Source organism: Pelobates fuscus, chromosome 12 (genome assembly GCF_036172605.1).
Source record: "Pelobates fuscus isolate aPelFus1 chromosome 12, aPelFus1.pri, whole genome shotgun sequence".
NCBI lineage: Eukaryota > Metazoa > Chordata > Amphibia > Anura > Pelobatidae > Pelobates > Pelobates fuscus.
Genome location: NC_086328.1, coordinates 38,295,142 through 38,321,215, shown reverse-complemented (window position 1 = coordinate 38,321,215; position 26,074 = coordinate 38,295,142). Strand labels below are relative to the sequence as shown.

Below are 26,074 nucleotides of genomic sequence, written 5' to 3'. Positions count from 1 at the left end.
CGTATAAGGGTGATGTCACAGCACAACGGGAATCTAACAGGGGAAGAGGTGAAAGTCATCCTCCTCCTCCCACGACCACGCCGGCAAGGACAGGACGCTTTAAAGACGTGTTGTTGATGGAGGACATGCGGAGCTTTTTAGTCCTACGCATCGCCACAGCCCTTCGGGATCCACCCTCAGAGAACGACTCGACCGACAGGTAGCAGACTACCTTGCCTTAACTGCAGATATCGACACTCTGAGGAGCGATGAACCCCTTGACTACTGGGTGTGCAGGCTTGACCTGTGGCCTGAGCTATCCCAATTTGCGATAGAACTTCTGGCCTGCCCCGCTTCAAGTGTCCTGTCAGAAAGGACCTTCAGTGCAGCAGGAGGTATTGTCACTGAGAAGAGAAGTCGCCTAGGTCAAAAAAGTCTAGATTACCTCACCTTTATTAAGATGAATGAGGGATGGATCCCGAATGGACTGACAGTGGGCGATACATTCGACTAAAAAAGGCCTGATGAGATGAGCTGCCTTGGGCTAAAAATGGTCCACACGCTGCTGTATTTTCGCTCTGAATGCCGGTTGACTTGCGTGACTTATCCGCCACCAACTAGGGTTCAAGCCGCAATGTTTTAGGGCACTTTCTGCCTGGGAAACAAACATCATTTTTTATGGCCGCTTCTAAAGCAGCGGCTGCAACAATACCTAATTTTTCAGGCATGTGTACATGCTCTATTTTTCGGCCCACTGGTGCTGCACTGTGGCTTCAAAAACCAAACCAATAAAAAGGCACATAACAGGGATTAAATTGATAGGAATAGTACTACATAACACACCACTCCTATCTGGTGGCACATTAGATTGCACGCGCAGTGCCCCAAATTTGAAGTAGGAGGACCGACCAAGCATCTTTTTCCATCTTCCGGTTCCTAAAATAGATGCCATATACACGTCCCCCTGATAGGGCACCAGCTCGTTATTCTCTTGGGCACTAGCTCATTATTCTCTTTTTCACTTCACTAGGGACACTTTACTGCACTATGGGCACTTAGACCCACTCTTTGTCTTGCACACTGTTAATCCTAGCCAGCATCTGTGATGGGAAATCAGGCAGTCATCTAAACGTTTATCTAAATGCCAAGTGACCCTATGTAGGGGGAACAGTCCCTATTCTGCTCTGTGTCAGTGTGTATCAGGGATCCTTAGGATAGGTGTCAATCCATACCTGCCAAGTGACCCTATGTAGGGGGAACAGTCTCTATTCTGCTCTGTGTCAGTGTGTATCATGGTCTCTGAGGACAGGTGTCAATCCATATCTGCCAAGTGACCCTATGTAGGGGGAACAGTCTCTATTCTGCTCTGTGTCAGTGTGTATCATGGTCTCTGAGGACAGGTGTCAATCCATATCTGCCAAGTGACCCTATGTAGACGGAACAGTCCCTATTCTGCTCTGTGTCAGAGTGTATCATGGTCTCTGAGGACAGGTGTCAATCCATATCTGCCAAGTGACCCTATGTAGACGGAACAGTCTCTATTCTGCTCTGTGTCAGTGTGTATCATGGTCTCTCAGGACAGGTGTAAATCCATATCTGTCAAGTGACCCTATGTAGGGGGAACAGTCTCTATTCTGCTACGTCATACTAAGTGTATTTTTTATTAATATATACATATATAAATATAAAAACACATCTAGAGTAAAATTACACGCATATATATATATATATAATACATGTAATATATGTAATAACTATCTATAATATATATATATATATATATATATATATATATATATATATATATATATAAAACTTGGTATATGCACAATATAGAAGTGAATAAAAGAAAGTGCTCAAACACCTAAAAAGTGGTATCCCCTACACCACTTAAAAATACATAATTATACATACATAAAAAAGGTGAAGCTTTAAATGTTCAGTCAATGGTCTGTAAAACAAAATAGTACAACAAATAGTGCACCACAGTAAATATAAAGGTTCAAGGGTAGATAATAAGGTATTATAACTCACAAGCCTAGAGTCATACCCTCATATGACTCAGGTGGTATGCGTTTCTGGACCATTCAAGGATGTCCAACTCCTTTTTCTTTCCTTTAAGGCTTGGTGTTTCCTTTAAGCAGTGCTTTCCTTTTTAAAGTGCTCAGTGCTCCCTTCCTCCCTTTGGCCGGTATACAGTATAGAAAAAATGCCAGGGCCAGAGGGGTGGGTTCCAAAAAGGTGCTTTATTAGTAAAAAATCTACACATAAAATAGAAATTAAAAGAGTTTTACCAGATACATGTCTGGATAGACTTATAGTCTTTAACAGTAGTCCAATACGCGTTTCGCCCTTCCAAAGGGCTTCCTCAGTTGGCTGTCATCTGTTTTTCATCCTCTCGCTTCAGATTTAAATCGCCCGTTCATTCCGCTTCCGGGTTGCGTGTCGGAACGTGACGTGCGTTCCAGCGTGTATGTTGACTTCCGCATTCGGAAATATATATATATTTATTTATATCAAAATACACTTAGAATGACATTTTCGAAGACAAGCCACAAGCTGATTCCTTTTTTGTTCCCGCAAACGGGTAAGAAGACCCGACAGGGCACTAAGGCCTACATTACGTACCAAACCACGAGGCTTGTGCCGGAAACTATGGTACAAGGAACGAGGCATGACACCCGCCTGCTTACTAGCACCACCGGACCGTAACAATATGGGCCGAAGGTCCCAGAGGCCCCCACAGATCACCAGTAGAGACACACAGGACATAGGTGACCTGCTGCAGTTACCGATGGCGCCCAAGATGGCAGCCTCGCCGGACCCCACACTAGTTCCTCAAAATTAGGGGGGCAGATCCGCACGCACATAGGCCTCTGAAGAAGACATTCTGGACAGGAGGTAAATGGGCTAAAGGAACATTTCCTATTTATACAGGCGTCCCAGTCCACCCTCAACACAAGAGTAGATTTGGCAGAGGACCGCAATAGATGCACTAACTTAAAAATAAGGGCGATTCTGGATATTGTGTACTCGACTGAACAGCCCCACTACCTCAGACACCTCACAGCCACACTTCTACCACATGCTTAAGCCAAAAGGTTTGCACTGGACTGCTTCTTTTGGATTATAAAAGCCAGACAAGCTCCGGCCACCGCTCCTCAAGACGTCATCATCTGGTGCAATTCTGTGGCGGACAAAATCTGGCTCCTCGCGGCAGTCAGGGGTGTGGCGAAGCCAACCTCGTCACTGTGAACTGGAGGAGCCTGGTTGCCCGCCTGCTGCCTTTAGATTATGGACCGGCAGCTAAAGGGTTAATTTTGCTGTGCAGGAGGATTTATTTCTCCCTCTCTGCACAGCCGTTCGGTAGATTCTATCCACCGAACAAACAGCAGTTTATCAGCTTCCCCAGAGCCATGGGAAGCCGGCGGGCGCTGTTAATTGGCCACCCAGAAGCTGGAGTGTGCCCTCCATTTACCTCCCTGAAGCTGCGGTTAACCGCAGCTTAATTGATTGTTACTGGGTGGTCGCGGTTACACTTAGCCGCCACACGATGGCGCTGTTCTGGAGCTCCCCGGGCAGCCAGCGCTTGTCTGCCCGGCTTTCATGCACCAAACCCGGACACTGTTACGTGCAGGCACCGCTGAACCTCCAGCCCCTGGTTCTAATTCGTATGGATTTGGTGAATGCATGTAAATTCGGTAGTTTGTTTTATGTGAATGTTTTAACCCAGATAGCACAGCCATGGAGCCTGTTCGTATAATTAAAGACTTTAGCTCCATGGCAATTAAACTGTATTCGTGTGGTCTGAGTGCCATTCACCTAATAATGTGCACTCAGAGCTGAGCTATCTGGGGATATGTTACATGTCTGTGTTTTATGTATAAAATGTGTCTTTATGTATTTTAAAGTGATAGTCTGTTTTGTGTCCCCACGTGTGTAATAGAGTTTTGCCTTTGTCCTGGGAGATAATTGAATTACTTCTCCAATTATCTCCAGGACAGAGAGGAGGAAGCCAGGATGCATTGTGGGAAAGTATTGTGGCTGTATGTACTAAACTGATACATGTCTGTCTGCTGTTTCAGTCTCCCATTTGGTCCCTTAGGGGAGTGTCCACCAAGTGGGAGACCTGCATCAATACTGGGCAGGTAGTCCTCAGTAAACCAGACTCTGCTTGACCCTCAAACCAATGTGTCGTCTCGTTTTGGGGGGAATTGGATTGTATGCTGACTGCCAGGAGTGTAAGCGGATTGTATGCTTTTCCTGTTCGGCTGATTCCAGGGTTCGTGTGTTTCCAGTTCGGGAGTTTCCTGAATTCGTACAGTTTGCAGTTTGGGAGATTGGTGCTTGCAGTAGCTGCTGGTCTAGGAAAAAGGGGATTATCGCCTAAACAATTTTTATCCCCTTTTGAGCAAAATGGTCCGTTACAAGGCGCAAGACTCCGCTCACATCCTTTACCAGAATATAACCCGAAACACCCTGCTATGGCGCAGGTCACTGGACCAGGTTACAAGCCAACTGCGCAAAGCCAAGTGTGAGGAACTGACTCTGCTGGGTTTTGAACCCTGGTTTACATGCTGCTAAACATCTTCCTTACAAGTACACAGTTAGATTAGTCTACTCCAAGGATTAGGTGCAGAAAACATAAGAAGCAAGGAAATATGAAAAAGAAACCATGCTACCTTTTGAATCATGGACCACGCTACCTAAACTTTTGAATGAGACAGTTGTCATATTCATGCATGTCGCCTTTAAGGTTTGTGCTGGACATTCTTATAATCTTATATTGCTAGTAGCTATCGTTTGGACATCATTTTTGTGTTATGTGTGTTATGTATATGACACTGCATATTTATATGTACACACACTGTGTCTTTCTTGTGTCCCATGTGTAGGTCTTGACCAGGAGAATTGCAGTGTCCATGATCTATATAATATGCTGAATAGTAACTTATCGGTAACTGTGCGTCCGACTACCCACTGGGAAAATGCAACAGAAGTACACGTTGATATAACCTTGTATTCCATCATACGCATGGTAAGAATTTCAATTCTACTTTTAAAATGTTACCTATTTCTAAAATATCTGTTAAAGGAACACAATAGTCACCAAAACAACTTTAGCTTAGTGAAGCAGTTTTGGAGTATAATTAATTTCCCTGCGGTTTCACTGCTAAATTCTGTGCCATTAAGGAGTTAAATCACTTTATTTATGCACTCTAGTTACACCTCCCTGCATGTGACTTACACAGCCTTCCTAAACACTTCCTGTAAAGTCAGCTAATGTTTATACTTCCTTCATTGCAAATTCTATTTAATTTAAAATGTATTATCCCCTGCACTGTTGATAGCTCACTAGACCCCACAGAAGCATCCTGTGTATGATTAAAGTTCACTTTAGAGAGCAGGCAATAAGAACTTTTAAAGTAAGTTACATCTAATTGAAAGTGAAACCATGTTGTTTTCATGCATGGTGTGTGAGTCACAGCCAAGGGAGGTGTGACTAGGGCTGCATGGACAGAAACAAAAGGGATTTAACTCCTAAATTTCAGAGATTTGAGCAGTGAGACTGCAGGATCATGATCTATACACTTCAAATGGCTTCAATAAAGGACCACAATTGTGCCAGGAAAACATACTCGTTTTCCTGGCACTATAGTGCCCTGAAGGTGCCCCCGCCCTCAGCTTCCCACTCCCGCTGGGCTCTAGGGTGAGGAAGGGGTTAAAATCTTACCATTCTCCAGCGCCAGGCTCCCTCGGGGCTGGGGAATCTCCTCCTTCTTCTGCCGTCATCGGCTGAATGCGCATGCGCAACAAGTCTCATAGGAAAGCATTCTCAATGCTTTCCTATGGACGCTGGTGTCTTCTCACTGTGAAAATCACAGTGAGAAGCGCGGAAGCGCCTCTAGCGGCTGTCAATGAGACAGCCACTAGAGGCTGGATTAATCCATTGGTAAACATTGCAGTTTTTCTGAAACTGCTATGTTTACAGCAGAAAGGGTTTATCCTAGAGGGACCTGGCACCCAGACCACTTCATTAAGCTGAAGTGGTATGGGTGCCTATAGTGGTCCTTTAAGCTAAAGTTGTTTTGGTGACTATAGTGTCCCTTTAAATATTATTAGCACATTATATTTCAAAAGACAAATGTGTTGTTAAACTCTTAAAATGGAGCTCCAGGCTGGATATGAAGCGTTTTTGAATCTTTGCATAAATAAAGCACTAAAATACACCAAAAAAACAACAAATACTAAAAGATTAGCAAACTTATCAAAAACCAAAGCTCTCTGCAAGATCTGGTGAGAAATTGGTTTTCTAGGACTTGTAGTACAGCTATCGACTTAAGAAAGTTTCTAACTAAACTACAACTCCAAGATAGTATTGCTGTGCCCCCTGATTATATTTATAACAATGTTATTGGAGCCTTCAGGTTAGAAGAGCAGATCAGAAACAAAGCTGTACAACAAACAGGAAACATATCAGGTACCTGTAGGCACAGAATTCTATGGATCCTGTTACCCATTCCCTACGTCACAAATAAAATAAACACAAGTTAAAGTGATGTAAATGAATTTATTAATTGAACATTACAACCATAACAACTCTCTAAAGATTGTATTGTTATTTAATAACTTGGTGTGCATATGTCAGGGCCGGAACGTCCATAGGAAGGGGTAGGGCAATGGCCCCAGGTGGCATTTGGAGACGTGAGGCCTTTTTCCGCCCCTGCATGTCACCCGGGGAAGCCACACACTTACACTCACTGCCAGACACACACACTCATTGATTTGACACACTGACAGACATATAGACACACACATTAAGACATACACACTCACTGACAGACACACCTACTGAGAGACACACTCACTGACAAATACACGCACTGACAGAAACACACTGACACACACACATTGATAGGCACACACTGACACACAAACACGTTGACAGATACACTTCTTGACAGACAAACACACAATGGCAGACACACTTACTCTTACTGACAGACACAGTCACTGACAGACAGTCACTGACAGACGGACACAGTAACTGACAGACACACTAATACACAGACCGACACACTCACTGACAGACAGACACACACTAATATTGGGGTACTTTGAAAGTAGTGATGGGCTTAACAACATATGGCCATATGGTGGAACCAAATCCCCATATCTATTCTGAGATAGGCATTTTAGTAGCCTTCTTTGTTTTTTATATTTTTTTGTAGTCTGAGTGCGCCGCAACTATTTATTCTCTCATTTAGACAGACACACACTGACACATACACACACTAACACACACACTGACAGATACATACTGTCACTGACAGACACACACACTGACAGATACACACTGTCACTGACAGACACACACACTGATAGACACACTTACTCTTACTGACAGACACAGTCACTGACAAACATAGTCACTGACAGATACAGTCACTGACAGACATACACACACTGTATTTTATTACAGGCCTACCCGTTCGTTGGTTACGACACACCCCAACCAATTTTGAATTAACACGAATTACGCAGATTACTATTAGGTTTCTGACCACAAATATGTATATATATATGCAATGATACCTTTTTTTTTTTATTGGACTGACATAATACTTAAATGACAAGCTTTCAAGAGTTTTTCTCTTTTCCTCAGGTCTGAGGTAATACTGATTAATATGATAGAGTTTAACATTTAAAATAACTGATTTTGGTAGAGAAGGGGAGGGTGGTGAGTTGGGTGTCATAAATAGCAGAAGATGTGCCTGAGAGTGGAAGGTGCAGACTGGTTGAGAATAGTCAGAGCAAGTAAATAGGAGGAGAGTCAATAAACTAATAAAAACAGCAGAGAAAGGGAAGGCACACAAATATACAGCTGCATAAATGTGTATATATAAATTGCTCAAATATAAGTAAAGTGGGAGTTTGGAAAAATAAATGTATTAGACATTATGATGTGTTTGATATAAAGTTTTGGTAGTGTGTCAGAAAGCCTGAATCTACAGTACATTAAGTCCTTCATTTGTGGTGCTTAGATGTGTTAAACTCATATTGATCACTATTGCTTCAGACCTTTAGAAGAGAGGAAAATTGAAAGCGTGTTTTTTAAGCATTATGTTAGTCCAACAAAAAGGTATTATTGGATACTGCAATACTCTAGTATTTTGGCATCTTGTCTACTGAACTAATATGGCTTATCCAATATATATCTTAAAAAAGACCCATCATTTAATTTACAGATGTAATTGTTTTTTTAATTAAAACCACAAATGAAAACGACTAAGTCTAGTGAGTGCACCCTTTATAGTATTTTGTTATATGTGGAACGTGGGTAGCACCCTACTTAAGATTCACCAGCTCCCTCCTCATTACCGTTGATATTCTGGCGATTTACCCCTCACACCGCTCCCTTTACTAACAATAATACTCAAGGTGGGCCCTCTTTTATTACAGGCCTACCGCATTGTCCGTTTCGGCACACCACAACCGACTGTTCATGTTTTCTATTTTGTTATATGGTACAAGTTATATAAGTTATATACTGTCATTACGGCTTTCTATGCCCTGAACACAAATGTATAAAACAAACAACAAACAAACATTCTCTTGCACTCTGGTCTGATAATCCCTTAAATGCCGGGTGCTCTTCAGCCTGGGTTTCTATCATCCAAAAAAAAATCAATATTGTGGCTGCACTCACGGTCTTCCAAGTTTCAAATCTTTATTGTAGTATTCAAAAAATGATCATCGACGTTTCAGTCCTCCGTTCGAGACTTTCATCAGGATCAAAAGTATACATATATTTAAAATCAAGTACATTTATAGGCAAGAATAATTACTAAAGTGACTTACCCCCAGGTGATGTGCATCCTAGACCGGCATCCCGTGGTAGTTAGTGCACATGTAAGAAACGGGCTCCGCCCCAAGTGGTGTCATAAAGTATTAACGTCATACGCATCACCATAGCAACGCAAGTAACTCCATACATATTACCTAGTATACAAGCCAGAATGATTTGCTATTTAGAGTCAGAGAAAAGGGTGATGAAAATGGTTGAATGGATAGACAGTTTACAGGGTAATCTACTTAGAGCACTATACAGGTTACAAATAAACTGTATATACTACTCGTACCACGGTTTGTAAATTTCAATCAGATGCAAGTTACAAAAAGCTGCACTATCGGAATGCTTGAATAATACACATATTGAATCTAAAGTGCCATTAGTGGAATAAAGTGTCTATTATAATGTAAAGTGACTATACAGATATATAACAGGATAAAGTGCTTGTTATATAAAGTGTACCTATAATTAAAGTGCAATGATTTTTTAAAAGTGCTGCTATAGAGAAAATGCAAAAATGACCGCTAACATCAGTCCGAATACAGTGCAATATCTAGACTTGGAATTATCTTTAGGACAGACAAAGATTGAATACTGTCTGTATACAAAGACTACGGATCGCAACACATTGTTCCATGCACAGAGTGCATCTGATTGAAATTTACAAACCGTGGTACAAGTAGTACATACGGTTTATTTGTAACCTGTGTAGTGCTCTAAGTAGATTACCCTGTACATTGTCTATCCATTCATCCATTTAATCACCCTTTTCTCACTCTCACTCAGCAATTCACGCTGGCTTGTATACTAGGTACTTAAAGGACCACTCTAGTGCCAGGAAAGCATACTCGTTTTCCTGGCACTAGAGTGCCCTGAGGGTGCCCCCACCCTCAGGGACCCCCTCCCGCCCGGCTCTGGAAAGGGGAAAAGGGTTCAAACTTACCTTTTTCCAGCGCTGGGCGGGGAGCTCTCCTCCTCCTTTCCGCCTCCGTTCCTCCTCGTCGGCTGAATGCGCACGCGCGGCAAGAGCTGCGCGCGCATTCAGCCGGTCGCATAGGAAAGCATTCATAATGCTTTCCTATGGACGCTTGCGTGCTCTCACTGTGATTTTCACAGTGAGAATCACGCAAACGCCTCTGTCAGTGAGACAGCCACTAGAGGAAAAAGGGGAAGGCTTAACTAATTGATAAACATAGCAGTTTCTCTGAAACTGCTATGTTTATAAAAAAATTAGTTAACCCTAGCTGGACCTGGCACCCATACCACTTCATTAAGCTGAAGTGGTCTGGGTGCCTAGAGTGGTCCTTTAACAATTTGTTGTATTTCATTCCCATAGCGATTATGGAGTTATCCATTTCGCTATGGTTATGTGTATGACGTCCTTACGTTATGGCGTAACTTGGAGGCTGAGCACGTTTCTCGCATGCACACTAGCCACCATGCGACACAGGTTTAGGATGCACATCACCTGGGGGTAAGTCACTTTAGTAATTATTCTTGCCTATAAATTTACTTGATTTTAAATGTACAGTATCTCACAAAAGTGAGTACACCCCTCACATTTTTGCAAATATTTTATTATATCTTTTCATGTGACAACTGAAAAAATGACACTCTGCTGCAATGTAAAGTAGTAAGTGTACAGCCTGTATAACAGTGTAAATTTGCTGTCCCCTCAAAATAACTCAACACACAGCCATTAATGTCTAAACCGTTGGCAACAAAAGTGAGTACACCCCTAAGGTGTACTCTTTCAACTTTACATTGTAGCAGAGTGTAATTTCTTCAGTGTTGTCACATGAAAAGATATAATAAAATATTTACAAAAATGTGAGGGGTGTACTCACTTTTGTGAGATACTATATGTATACTTTTTATCCTGATGAATATCTTTTTTTTTTTTTATATATACTACAATAAAGATTTGAAACTTGGAAGACCATGAGTGCAGCCACATTATTGGATATATATGATTCAGCACACTCACTCATTGACTAAACAGCAATTTAAAAGTTTAAAGAATGTAATATTTTTTTTAAAAAATAGTGTGTGGTGCAGAACTAATGGTGGTTTAATTACAGTATATGATCAGGCATTGCATAAGTCTGCTACAATGCCAATTTTGGCAGATCCTATCCTTGTAACTTAAAGGGACACCGTCCAAATACAAAATAAATAAAAATCGCTGTTTAGTTATCCCCAAAATGAAAACATGCATGCATTTAATTACACATTTTTATGTTGGGGTATATCTAAAAACAGTGTGAAAAGCTGCAGGTCTCTTGTTTACAGCCTTTTCAAACCCTCCCCTTTTTAACCTGCCCAAACTTACTGTGGCTGTCCAATCACAGGTTCCCAATGCAGCTCAATGAGAAGTCTTTCCAAGGCAGGTGCTCTGGGCAATTGCTGCCTCTTGAGTTTAGTTCCGCTGAGCTAACCAAACCTGGAAGTAACAAGGCCTGTTGTTTGCTTGAAAGCAAGGTGGTGTAACCAGGTTAAATTATAAAAGTGTTAATTTCTATTAAAATCTGCACATTTTGCAAAATGATAAAATAGGACACACTCTTCACACATAAAGGTTTTCAGCAAGCTAACGTTCTTTAACCCCTTAAGGACCAAACTTCTGGAATAAAAGGGAATCATGACATGTCACACATGCCATGTGTCCTTAAGGGGTTAAGGGTCTGAAGTGTCCCTTTAATGCCTGCTCATATGAGATTAATCCACTTTCCTTGGAAATCCTTCCTTTGGGACTCTCTGCAGTGCATGATAATACAGCCCTGGAATGAGGCACCTCTGACAGGCAGGAGTGCAAAACCAGGGAGTTGGCCTGGACTCCTAAATGTATATGTGAAACCAAGAGGGATGCACTGACATAAACATGCATACATTATAAAGGTGTTGTGATATATATATATATATATATATATATATATATATATATATATATATATATAATGGAAAGTAGTGAGTCAATATCAGACTTTGCAAAACTGTATTGTATCTCTGTGCAACATAATTTGCTGTACTAATCATTTATCATTTCCTTTAGGATATGACTTTGCAGTCTATATCTACATATATATGGTTTGAAATGGTAAGCTCACAGATTTAAAATTCTTTAAAATGACCATTGTGCTGATCTTTAGAGAACTGTCACTTTTTACTGGAAATGTTAACACAAATGAAAAAAAAAAAAAAAAAACACAAATATTAGTACTGATAATTTCAACTGTAGTGGTTGTGGTATCAGGAGTTCCAGGAATGAAAGTCTATAGTCTTCTATGCAGCAGGAATTAAAAGTATATACAGAATAATAAAAGGAGAAATATAAGCTATTAAAACACTATAAAACAGTATAAAAAATGCACAATGGTTTTTTTTTCCATATATAATTTTTGATTTTGAGAATACATAGAGAAAAACATAGAGAAAAATGGTGGGTGGTGGTAGGGGTACAGAAAGGAAAAAAGGGGAGGGGGGCAGGGGAGGAAAGGGGAATATGGTGCTACAGAGCGGGCTGCGCCCATTGAACATGACATGCTTAAACTTTTAACATATGTCTAGCTATATGTCTGTGCAATTAAGGTCAGTTTTTAACAGACTGAGTTTAGTATGAGGTCATCCAATCTGAGATGGAAGAGAGGCAACCAGATACTAGTTCGATGACAGAAGGAGAGAGCTCACTGGACGAGAATTAATACACTGTGTGCAGAATTATTAGGCAAATGAGTATTTTGACCACATCATCCTCTTTATGCATGTTGTCTTACTCCAAGCTGTATAGGCTCGAAAGCCTACTACCAATTAAGCATATTAGGTGATGTGCATCTCTGTAATGAGAAGGGGTTTGGTCTAATGACATCAACACCCTATATCAGGTGTGCATAATTATTAGGCAACTTCCTTTCCTTTGGCAAAATGGGTCAAAAGAAGGACTTGACAGGCTCAGAAAAGTAAAAAAATAGTGAAATATCTTGCAGAGGGATGCAGCACTCTTAAAATTGCAAAGCTTCTGAAGCGTGATCATCGAACAATCAAGCGTTTCATTCAAAATAGTCAACAGGGTCGCAAGAAGCGTGTGGAGAAACCAAGGCGCAAAATAACTGCCCATGAACTGAGAAAAGTCAAGCGTGCAGCTGCCAAGATGCCACTTGCCACCAGTTTGGCCATATTTCAGAGCTGCAACATCACTGGAGTGCCCGAAAGCACAAGGTGTGCAATACTCAGAGACATGGCCAAGGTAAGAAAGGCTGAAAGACGACCACCACTGAACAACACACAAGCTGAAACGCCAAGACTGGGCCAAGAAATATCTCAAGACTGATTTTTCTAAGGTTTTATGGACTGATGAAATGAGAGTGAGTCTTGATGGGCCAGATGGATGGATTGGTAAAGGGCAGAGAGCTCCAGTCCGACTCAGACGCCAGCAAGGTGGAGGTGGAGTACTGGTTTGGGCTGGTATCATCAAAGATGAGCTTGTGGGGCCTTTTTGGGTTGAGGATGGAGTCAAGCTCAACTCCCAGTTTCTGGAAGACACCTTCTTCAAGCAGTGGTACAGGAAGAAGTCTGCATCCTTCAAGAAAAACATGATTTTCATGCAGGACAATGCTCCATCACACGCATCCAAGTACTCCACAGCGTGGCTGGCAAGAAAGGGTATAAAAGAAGAAAATCTAATGACATGGCCTCCTTGTTCACCTGATCTGAACCCCATTGAGAACCTGTGGTCCATCATCAAATGTGAGATTTACAAGGAGGGAAAACAGTACACCTCTCTGAACAGTGTCTGGGAGGCTGTGGTTGCTGCTGCACGCAATGTTGATGGTGAACAGATCAAAACACTTACAGAATCCATGGATGGCAGGCTTTTGAGTGTCCTTGCAAAGAAAGGTGGCTATATTGGTCACTGATTTGTTTTTGTTATGTTTTTGAATGTCAGAAATGTATATTTGTGAATGTTGAGATGTTATATTGGTTTCACTGGTAAAAATAAATAATTGAAATGGGTATATATTTGGTTTTTGTTACGTTGCCTAATAATTATGCACAGTAATAGTCACCTGCACACACAGATATCCCCCTAAAATAGCTATAACTTAAAATAAACTAAAAACTACTTCCAAAAATATTCAGCTTTGATATTAATGAGTTTTTTGGGTTCATTGAGAACATGGTTGTTGTTCAATAATAAAATTAATCCTCAAAAATACAACTTGCCTAATAATTCTGCACTCCCTGTATGTTTGCCAAGAGAGGCTGTGCAGAAGAACACAAGGGGACCTAGAACAAAACGTTGGAGGACTCCAACCCAGGCAGGATAGGAGGTGTTACCAGAAAAAGAGAAACTAAAGGATCATTGGTGAAGATGGGATAAAAACCAAGTACAGTGTCACGAAGTCCCAGGGTGTGAGGAGTTTGGAGAGGGAGAGCGTGATTAACAATATCAAAGGCAGCAGAGAGTTCTAGATGCATTAATTATGATTTAGTCATGATTAGATAATTCGTTATTTTAGTCAGAGCAGTCTTAGTAGAATAGAGGGGTGGAAGCCAGATTGAAGAGGCACCAAAAATATAGGGGGTGCACACTATACCACCTAAAACTTAATTATTTCTACTTATGTATATATTCATCCAATGGAATATAATATGCTCCAAATTGCATTGCATCTAGGAATAAAATGAACAAATAAAATACTCTCATAGTATAAGTTTACAATATTTCAAGGGTTACAATTAGTCAATCACACTTTTCAGGTATAGCAGGCTCTGAATATACTGGCTTTAGTTAGCAGGATATTCCTGCAGTCTCTTTATCGCCTTCACAGCTCTTCTTTAAATAAAGACTTTAATGTAGAATAAAAAACAACAAATATATAATAGCTTATGAACATAAACTGTATTAGCATAGTCCCATCAAAGCCTGCATAATGTGGTTTGGCAACTAGCCTTTTTCTTGGTGTATATGTACTTCCATCTAGTTGCCCTACTTTTAAACTGTTTAATTCGGGATTTGCATTACGGTCCTCCGCCGGCGTATTCAGCCTCTTCCGACTTCTGGATTACATAATGATGTCATTGCGCTCCTGAGCACTCGTTTCGGCATTATTTTCTGTGATGTCACACATATTTGCCAGTCACTCCCTCATAATGTTCATCTCATATTAACGGAAGGCTCCAATTGCTTTACAGAAGTCCCGGCCACCATTTTTATAAGTCCCATTTTACCTTTCTTTAATCAGTCGGAACTCAATAAGGAATTCAAAACCCCTCACAAATCAGTTTCTTACAATTCAAAGGTACGGCTATCTGAGCCAGTTTCTCACCCAGCTATGCTAACCTGTTTAAGTCTTATTGGGAAAATCTTTTATTTATTCCCAACATGGATGGGTGGAGAAGCACAATATGCAGTAGTAAGAATATGATAAAAGTGCTACAATAACCTGTGTGAATCACTAAAAACACACAAATAAAGTGAAAATATAGTTAAAAAGTGAGAGCACTCAGTACATCTATAAATTGCCACAATCTAAATGCTGTAGTGGAATCTAGAAATACAAATAAAGAGAAAAGACCATAGGGTAAAAACAGTTAAACACAGTATATAAATGTACACTCTGATGGTCCAACTCAAATGATTCTGAGCAACTTAAAGCTGGCACAGAATATTAGCTTCAAATGGAGGATGCAGTGGATGATTTTTGAGGGTCTAGATATTTATATTGTCCATCTTTGTTTTCCTTGTACTTCACCACATTACATCCAGGATGCAGGATGTTGGTGATAAACACAAGTTTTTTTTTAGGTGATATATAGATGATATATTATTTATTTGGAAGGGCAGCAAAACATCGGCCATAGTATTTTTACAGTTTTTACATATAAATACCTGGAATATTAGGTTAAGACATGAAATAAGTAGGACTTGAGTCAATTTTTAAGATTTAGGCACTCCAAAATGCTCCAAAGAGTAGGCAATTTTATTGGACCCAAGAACCAAAATGCAACGTTTCGACCCCTTAGGGCCTTTATCAAGCATTGATAAAAGGCCCTAAGGGGTCAAAATCTTGCATTTTGGTTCTTGGGTCCAATAAAATTGCCTACTCTTTGGAACATTTTGGAGTGCCTGGATTACTTTACTACTAATATATGCTGAGTGCATTTCCACAACTTGTCTATGGAAATTTTTGAGAATTTGACATCTACACAGAAGGTAATAAAATTAAAACCTGTGCATATTCTAAGCAAGTAAATGTTAACAGCTTTATAGATTGAAAGTTGCCAAAAAGTTGCCATTTTCGTCCATGGCAATCTAATATTCTCAGAGGCTAGTTTTAAGTTAAGGTGAAACTGCTCAGTACAATCAGATATTTAATTAAAAAAACAAACAAAAAAAAAAACAGGTTATGTGCAGGAAAAATTAAATGAAGAGATTATAATTATATGTGTTCGGAAATACAAAAGGATGGCATTATTGCAATACAAACAGAAAGATAATAACACCCGAAATTATATTCCATTAGTTTTAAATTGTAATTGTAATCAGAATCTTTTAAAAAATATTTTTACTCAGTATTGGCATATTCTATCACAAGACAGAGAAATACAGAATTATATTGTTGAAAAACCTAAATAAATAAATAGGGAGGCCAGACATTTTTTTATTTATAATAATCTATATTGAAATGTTTTTATGTTTTAACAAAAATAGCATACAATAACTCACATTACTCAACCCTTAATCCGTATTATACAGTTGACAGACTAACATAGAAAATTAAAACATACTTTGTATTAGCCTAGAGAGATAAATAGACAATGCGTAATATATTTCTAATATTTATCTATAGATAAATAGACAAAGTGCATCTCGTTCCTTTCTACATTTCTCTAAGTACTTTGTTTTTGGATGATGAATTATTTATCCAGCCTACCCTCATCTCCATTCTTTAGTTATCAGGATATTCCTTCAGTCTCTTTGTCGCTTTCACAGCTCTTCTTTAAATAAAGACTGAAACTGATAAATTTAAAGGTAGACTTTAATGTAGTTTGTTTTTGCATGGTGAATTATTTTTCCAGCCTACCCTCATCTCCATTCTTAGTTGCAATAACAATTGAGTTTTCCATTACGTTATGTTACTTTGTTTCCAATTTGTGGCCAGGAGGATTTTTGTTGCCGTTAAACTATGTATAGTTATATATTGTTGTTCTCTTGTCATAGTTGGCCAGAACAGATGTAAAAGTACTGATTGGGGAAATCTCTGTATCTCAATCACATCAAACTTGTTTAAAAATTCAAAAACCCATTCACAAAGTATTTTAATATTTGGACAATTCCACCACACATGGATATTGTTGCCCACCAATACATTGCAACTCCAACATATGTTTGAGGCACTAGTATCTATTTTAACCATTCTTGTGGGAACTAAATACTATCTATTTGCTACTTTATAGAAATTAACACAAGCGTATGGATAGTTTCATTGACTCTAATTTGTGCACTATATCAGTCTTCTAAATTGAGATGTTTAGTTATTTAGTTTTTGACCTTTGTAATAGCTTATAACAGTTGGATATTGTTTTCACTTTTTATATTTGTCCAAAAATGTTTTGCATTTGGTCCCTCAGTTCTATATTTTCTTTATGGCCCATAATGTATGATTTTACTCTAAAATAGGAAAATAGGTCTGAATTAGTCAGAGCAAATTATTTTATTAAAGCAGCACTATAGGGTCATTAACACAAACATATATCATCCAGACCACATAGTGTTAAAACCACCATCTAGCCCCTCCTGCCTCCCTCTTGCCTCTTTAAATATAGTAAAATCTTACTTGTATTCAAGTCTGCAGCTACTGGATCTGCCCCTGTTTGTCTGTGAACTGTCCATGTCTGCTGACATCATCAGAAGTTGTGGTCTGAGCCAATCACAATGCTTCAGCGTCTATACCCCCTCATAACATATGGTATCTTTCTACCATACTTTCTTAAAATACAGGATCTGGAATAAATCCTGGTCAAAATTACCATGGTATTAATTGGAGTACTTGTGCCTAAGGTCTAATTTAAGATCTCTAGGCAGGGCAAACTGAAAGACTTTTCCTCTTTCCTATTTTCTATATTTTTTCCTCTCTATCTCTCTTTCCCTATTCCATTTTGTGCAGCTACTTCCCATCTATCTAGAATCAACTAACATTTAAAATGCAAGTAAGTGAAGAAGAAAGAACGAGTACAATGGGTATCTATGCAACAACATATCAAGACAACATTTCAATCCAATCTAGAACCTTTCAGAACACACCTTCCTGGTCACTTTAAACCCTTTAACTAGTAACTATATTTATGTTATATCCTTCAAATATTTTATATAAGATCTGAGGCAGAGAGAGGGAAGAAAAAACAATATTTGGGCAACTGAGTATATATGAATATCTATTTATTACTTTACCAACACGTCAACTCTACTCATCTTCAAAATTGTGCTACTCAAACCTATCCACTGTATATAAAAATAGCAATTCTATTTGTCAAACTATTTGAATATTAAACCACACACCTTCTTAATCCCTTAAACCATTATGTGTCTGTTTCCCTTTCATTATACCATTTTCTTGCCCTTTCCATTTTCGTTCGTTTTTTTTTTTATCTTTTTAAACATATGTGAGAGTGTCTTTTGTGGTAATTCTTAAATTTTCTTATCAATATGAAAAAACTCTGTGCTTGCTTCACTAAGCTCTTACCTTTATAGTTATACCTCTCCAGGGGAAAAAAAAAAAAACTTCTTTAGGCAATTGGATATTTGTGGATATCTATATATTACCAAAATCAAATCATTTTTTCTTTGCCATTACCCCTTCCTTTTTGGATTTCGCCCTTAAATTTATAACCTTAATATATTTGTATATCTCTATTTCCCTACTCTACTATTACTATATGTGTTTTGTGAATCCCTGTTATAACTCATAATACCCTAAAAAAAATGAATAATAATAATAATAATAATAAAAAAAAAAAAATATATATATATATATATATATATATATATATATATATATATATATATATATATATATCCCCCCTTGGCATGTGCATGGGGAAAACTTTCGGTTCGGCATTCCGAAAATCGGGACTTTCGCAATTCGGGACTTCGGCAATTTGGCACTTTAACACTTCGGAAATTCGGCAACTTCGGAACTTCAGCACTTCGGAACTTCAGCACTTCGGCACTCCGACACTTCGGAAATTCGGCAACTTCGGCACTTCGGCACTTCGGAACTTCGGAATTTCGGGACTTCGGGACCTCTTTTGCAGCCTCTTAGTAGATAACTCCCTAATTCCCACGGTATTAGGGAGTTATCTACCAAAAGGCTGAAAGACCTAAATTGGTCTTTCAGCCAAATTTACTAATACTAAGTAAAAATTACTTAGTATTAGTAAATTTTGCCACTACTCGCTATTCTGCGAGTAGGGGCATGTCTAGTAAACAGTGAGCAGCCTGTGGCTGCTCACTGTTAAAAAATTAAATAAAAAAAATAAATAAAAAAAAAAATAGGATCCCCCTTTAAACTAAAGGGGGGGTCCTATTGCCCCCCCTGGCCCCCACATCTGAGCGGCGGGTGGGGCCCTAAATTATAATAAGTGGGGGGGACCTAATGTCCTCCTCCCTGGCCCCCACCCCTGAGCGGTGGGTGGGGCCCTAAATTATAATAAGTGGGGGGGACCTAATGTCCTCCCCCCTGGCCCCCACCCCTGAGCGGTGGGTGGGGGCCCTAAATTATAATAAGTGGGGGGACACCTAATGTCCTCCCCCCTGGCCCCCACCCCTGAGCGGTGGGTGGGGGCCCTAAATAATAATAAGGGGGGGACCTAATGTCCTCCCACTGGCCCCCACCCCTGAGCGGTGGGTGGGGTCCCTAAATAATAATAAGGGGGGCTAATGTCCTCCCCCTGGCCCCCACCCCTGAGCGGTGGGTGGGGGCCCTACAGTAAGAAGGGGGGACCTAACGTCCTCCCCCCTGGCCCCCACCCCTGAGCGGTGGGTGGGGGCCCTAAATACTAAAAGGGGGGGACCTATTGTCCTCCCCCGGCCCCCACCCCTGAGCGGCGGGTGGGGGCCCTAAAAAAAATTACCCCCCAGGTGACTAGGGGTCCCCAAACCCCTAGTCACCCCCTCCCCCCTAAAAAAATATCCCCCTACCTACCCCCCTCAACCTAAAAATAATGAGGGGAGGCCTTCAACTAAGTACCTGTAAAAAAAAATAAAACTTACCATTCAATGTTTTCTTTCTTCTAAATCTTCGTTTTTCAGCCCCAAAAAAGGACAAATAAAAATCCATAAGAACCGACGCAATAAAAAAAAATAAAAAAACTCAGCGCAGACTGAGCTCTGCAGGGCGGGGGAAGGCTTATAACGCCTTGCCCCGCCCTGCAATTAGGCTCAGAGCACTCTGATTGGTGGGTTTAAGCCATCCAATCAGAGTGCTCTGACAGGTAAATGAAGAGACTGACAGGTAAGTCTCTACATTTACCTGTCACAGCACTCTGATTGGTTGGTTTGAAATCCACCAATCAGAGTGCTCTGTGTAATTTTACACAGCATGGGAAAGTTCTTTGGAATTTTCCCACGCTGTGTAATTTGACTCATAACTCTCTGATTGGTTACAGCCACAGGCTGCTCACTGTTTAATAGACATGGCCCTACTCGCGGTATAGCGAGTAGGGGCCTAATTTACTAATACTAAGTAATCTTTACTTAGTATTAGTAAATTTGTCTGAAAGACCAATTTAGGTCTTTCAGCCTTTTAGTAGATAGCTCCCTAATACCGTGGGAATTAGGGAGTTATCTACTTATTCATTCCTGTCATTACATTGACAGGCTAAGTAACTTACATTTTATATGAATGTATGTTACTTGATTGTTGTAAGTGTTGCAAATGCTTACAGCTGAATCCTTGCTATGTTTGGATACTTTTTTTTATTTAAAATTGTATACAATGTAACATTCTTCTTCTTTTGCTGGGTAAGTATATTAGTACTTAGGCAATACTGTGCTTCGGAAATTCGACACTTCGGAACTTCGGCTACTTCGGAACTTCGGCACTTCAGCACTTCAGAACTTCGGCACTTCGGCACTTCGGAACTTCGGGACCTCGGCAACTTTGGCACTTTGGCAATTCGGCACTTCAGCTATTCGGACATTCGGAAGTACCCGAATGTCCGAATTACCCGAAATTCGTCCAAATTCATATTCGGACCGAAACGAATTGCACATGTCTAATCCCCCCTCCCTTTTTCTTTCCTTCATATTCTTTCATGTGGTGCCTAATCCGAGTATATCGCTATGCCTTTACATCTTTCTTCCAGCATGACCCTTTCTCTGTTTGCCTTTAATATTTCTTGTTTTTACAAAGCATGCTATAATGTCTCTTGGCATCCCATTTGGAATATTATAGTGTTTTTTTTATCCAGTAGAAACTTTCAAGTAGTGTATCTTGTCCCTCTGTTTTGTTGCTCAGTGCACACAGAAACTCTTGTAGAAATGGCTTCAATTTGTCATATGTGACATATTCTGGTACATTTTTCAGGCCATTCTTGATCTATCTTCCCATGCGTTAATTCTATTTTCCAAGTTTTTTATCTCTCTTTCCATTGTCTTTTGGATATCTGTCGTTGTTTTATATTGAAATTCAAGATGCTCATATTTCTGCTTTATTTTTTACATCTTTAGACTCAGATCTTCTATTTGTTTTTTTTTCAGCAAAGTTGAACTACCGTATATACTCGAGTATAAGCCGAGTTTTTCAGCCCATTTTTTGGGCTGAAAAACCCCAACTCGGCTTATACTCGAGTCAAGGTCTGTATTATGGCAATTTACATTGCCATAATACAGACTGGGGGGAGAGGGGGGCTGGCAGAGCTGTAACTTACCTGTTCTGCAGCTCCTGTCAGCTCTCTCCTCCTCTGCGCCGTCCGGTCAGCACCTCGGTCAGCTCCCAGTGTAAGTCTCGCGAGAGCCGCGGCTCTCGCGAGATTTACACTGGGAGCTGACAGAAGAGCTGAACGGACGGCGCAGAGGAGGAGAGAGCTGACAGGAGCTGCAGAACAGGTAAGTTACAGCTCTGCCAGCCCCCCTCTCCCCCCCACTGAACTGCCACTGGACCACCAGGGAAGGAGAGCCCCCCTCCCTGTCATATATCAAGCAGGGAGGGGGGACGAAAAAAAAAATATAAATAAAATAAGAAGAAATAATAAAAAATAATAATAATAAAAAAAAGGGGTATAAGGACCACTATGGGGGGGGGGGTATAAGGACCACTATGGGAGGGTGGGGGTGGGTTAAGGACCACTATGGGAGGGAGGGGGGTATAAGGACCGCTATGGGAGGGAGGGGGGTATAAGGACCACTATGGGAGGGAGGGGGGGGATAAAGACCACTATGGGAGGGAGGGGGGATAAGGACCACTATGGGAGGGAGGGGGTATAAGGACCACTATGGGAGGGAGGGGGGTATATGGACCACTATGGGAGGGATGGGGGGGGGGATAAGGAACACTATGGGAGGGAGAAGGGGGATAAGGACCACTATGAGAGGGAGGGGGTGGGATAAGGACCACTATGGGAGGGGAGGGGGAAGTAAGGACCACTAGGGGAGGGGAGGGTAAGGACCACTAGGGAAGGGGTGAGTCAGGACCACTGGGGGGGGGTGAAGGAACACAGGGGTGGGGAGGTAAGGACCACTGAGGGAGGAGGAGGGGAAGTCAGGACATATGGGGGGGGGAGGGGGCGGCAAATTTTTTTTTGCCTACGGCGGCAAATATCCTTGCACCGGCCCTGCACACACTGCATTCACACACTGCATTCATACACACACACACTGCACTCATACACACACACACTGCACTCATACACACACGCTGCACTCATACACACACGCTGCACTCATACACACACGCTGCACTCATACACACACGCTGCACTCATACACACACGCTGCACTCATACACACACACATACGCACACACTGCATTCATTATACACACACTGTAAATAAATATTCAATTAATATATTTTTTTTAGGATCTAATTTTATTTAGAAATTTACCAGTAGCTGCTGCATTTCCCACCCTAGTCTTATACTCGAGTCAATAAGTTTTCCCAGTTTTTTGGGATAAAATTAGGGGCCTCGGCTTATATTCGGGTCGGCTTATACTCGAGTATATACGGTACTTTGAATCTCATTCTTGAAAACGTCAGTATGTTTTTCTAAACTTGTTTTAAGAAATTCTTGAAAATTGCTCAAATAGCTTCTTCTTTCTTCTGATATTGACTACACCACCAAGGAGGTTTCTATTGAGGATTTGTTTTGTGTTTCTTTACTTGATTGGGGAGAAAAAAGGAGGACACTCCCTTGTCCTGTTTGAAATCTCTTTCCTCTCTCTTTTTCTGATTTTTATTTTACTGCAGCCATATTGGTGCTGTTCACTCAAACACTTGTCATGTTAGATTTTTCCGTTGAACAAATTACGTAGTTTAGTTAATGTGTATTTATTCACCTTTCTTTCCCCTCTTGCTTTATCCTTCCCTCCCGTGCACTCGTGTAACCCAAGCAAGTAAATAACAGTTATGGCGAATCGTAAAATGAAAGTAAAAGAAAATAGTCTTGTTGGGGGCCTTTTGACATCTTAGCTACTTAGACCTGTCTATCGACTAAACAATACCTCCTATAGGATTTGGCACCTTTAGTGATTTTTACTGCTTTGTCAGTTATTCCATGCTTGCATCAATATTGATGTTTTACATTTGCATAGGAGAGGAAAGATATATTTGCCTTTTTTAGTTTTTCCTTTGCTTTTGGCTATTAATCTGATCCCGGCACTCTTGCCCTTGCCCTGGTTTCCATTGGCACTGCTAGGCACTTTTCGTCGAGGGTTACTGTTGCTTCCCTTGCGGCTGGGCTAATTCCCGGTGAGTATCCTCAAGGACTTTCTCGTACGCCACAGCTGCGCGGCGAACACTCCACTTGCTACAGAGCGCTCGCCTTGCTGACCCCGCCTCCTGATACGAAATGACGTCCTCACGTCATTACGCCCCTATGGAGGCCAGCAGTTCTAAACATATTTTAACTACTAGTTTCATTGAATAAGAAAATAAAGATTTTATTAGTTCACACAACGATTCCAGAAAGAGTTTCTTTTGCTGTGGAACTGCATGGGATGCAAAATTGATAAAAGAAAAGTACATTTCAGCTCAAATACAAATAATCAAAATTCCTTAATTCATTCATGTATCACATGAAACTCTAAAAATGTGATATGTATTCTCATATGCTCACGTGAGTATCAATATGTAGGTAAAACATCTAGATGTTTAAAGTGAGAATACAAGAACATATATATATATATATATATATATATATATATATATATATATATATATATATAAATCCAGAAAGCTCTTGCACTCCAACCAGTTATTTAATACCTGGTGCTCTGGTAGCTTGAACATATAAATAGAAAAAATACCGGCACTCCTAGGCTTTCCAAGTAAGGATTCTTAATTCCACAGAATTATATCGACGTTTCAGCTCCATTGTAGAGCTTTCATCAGGACATCCTGATTAAAGCTCTACAATGGAGCTGAAACGTCGATATAATTCTTTGGAATAAAGAATCCTTACTTGGAAAGCCTAGGAGTGCCGGTATTATATATATATATATATAATATAATAATTATAATCATAGTATATCCCACATTTTTTTTAGATCGTCATAATAAAGACCCCAGTAAAATAACCCTTTTTGGAATATAGTTCGTTCAAAGTCAGTGGAGAGTGGAAACATAGCATCTGCGTTAAGCAGAAATGAAATGAAGTGGATATGCTACTTGGATACACTATCCTCAATGGGTTAAAATTAGATTTTGAGATAAATGCTTTAGTATAATATCTCTATTTTTATATTGAATTATGTTACATGTTTTTTAACTCCTTATTGAGTTTGGTCTGTTTAAAGAAAGGTAAAACATTACTTTTAAAAATGGTGGCCAGGACTTCTGAGAGTGACTGGAGCCTTCTGTTCATGTTAGAGGAAGGGACATTATGTTGTGGCTGGGGATAGACTGGCACATATCTGTGATGTCACAGAGAATGATGCCATAATGAGTGCGCTGGTGCGCAACAATATCATTACATAGCCGGAAGTTGCAAAAGACTCTTGAGAAGGACTAGAATAAATGCGTAACGGTGCCAAACGCAAATCCAGAACTGGACAGTTTAAAAGAAGGGCAGTCAGATGGAACGACATTTGCACCAGGCAGAAGGCTACTTGCCAAAACGTGTTGTGAATGCTTGGATGGGACTCTGCTTATATAGTGCATGTTTGTAAGCTATTTTCTATTTGTTGTTTTTAGTTCTACAATAAAAGTCTACTTTTAAATCTTTCAGTTCCAGCCTTTATTTAAAGAAAAACAGTGAAGGTGATAAGGAGACTGGAGGAATATTCTGCTAACTAAAGCCACTATAGCTAGAGCCTGCTATACCTGGCTCTGAAAAGTGTGAATGACTTATTGTAACCCTTGAAATATTTTTATATGTTATAACACATTAATACTATGAGAGTCTTTTCTTTGTTCATTTTATTCCTAGATTCAATGCAATTTGGAGCTTATTATCTTCTATTGAATGAATATATACATAAGTATAATTCAATGTATTTTGGGTAGTATTGTATGCACTTCCTATATTCCTGTTGTCTGTCACAGGCTGTCTTTCCCATTTAATTAACCCTCATCTCTGCCTTCTTCTCTCTTCCATGTAGTTCAGTGTCTATAGCTGGGAGGAAGTGGCAGGCTCCACTAAGTGTGCAGTAGTCACTGGCTATAGGGTAATTGTGAATCGAGAAATACAAAATTAATGGAAGGGACAAAAAAAGGGAGTTGGGTGGAAGTGAAAGATATTAGAAGGTGATACATATATAGCAGACACAAAAAAATAATTATGAGTGGATGAAAAGCACATGAATACAGAAAAATTAATGGACACATTAAAATGTGACAATGGTGTGATGGATAGTAGTATAAAAAGAAAATGTGGGAAGATGCTACACATAATGGTGAACATAATGTGAAGATATGGTAATAGATGATCAGAGAGCACACACATGGAAATGAACATATTAAGTTTTTCAGAAGAAGTGCAGGTTGAGAAACAGATGTGGAGAATATGTTCAATGGAAACTCCAT

At 40.1% G+C, this 26,074-nt stretch overlaps 1 protein-coding gene across 1 annotated transcript in view; it reads left to right on the top strand.

Annotated features, from left to right (window-relative positions):
• LOC134578474 (5-hydroxytryptamine receptor 3A-like) overlaps positions 1 to 26,074 on the top strand; it is a 57,331-nt gene that overhangs the window by 10,235 nt on the left and 21,022 nt on the right. The window contains exons 2-3 of the mRNA XM_063437473.1: positions 4,875 to 5,017; positions 11,886 to 11,930. Of these exons, the coding sequence (XP_063293543.1) occupies positions 4,875 to 5,017; positions 11,886 to 11,930 (188 nt within the window). The remainder of the gene's footprint in view (positions 1 to 4,874; positions 5,018 to 11,885; positions 11,931 to 26,074) is intronic.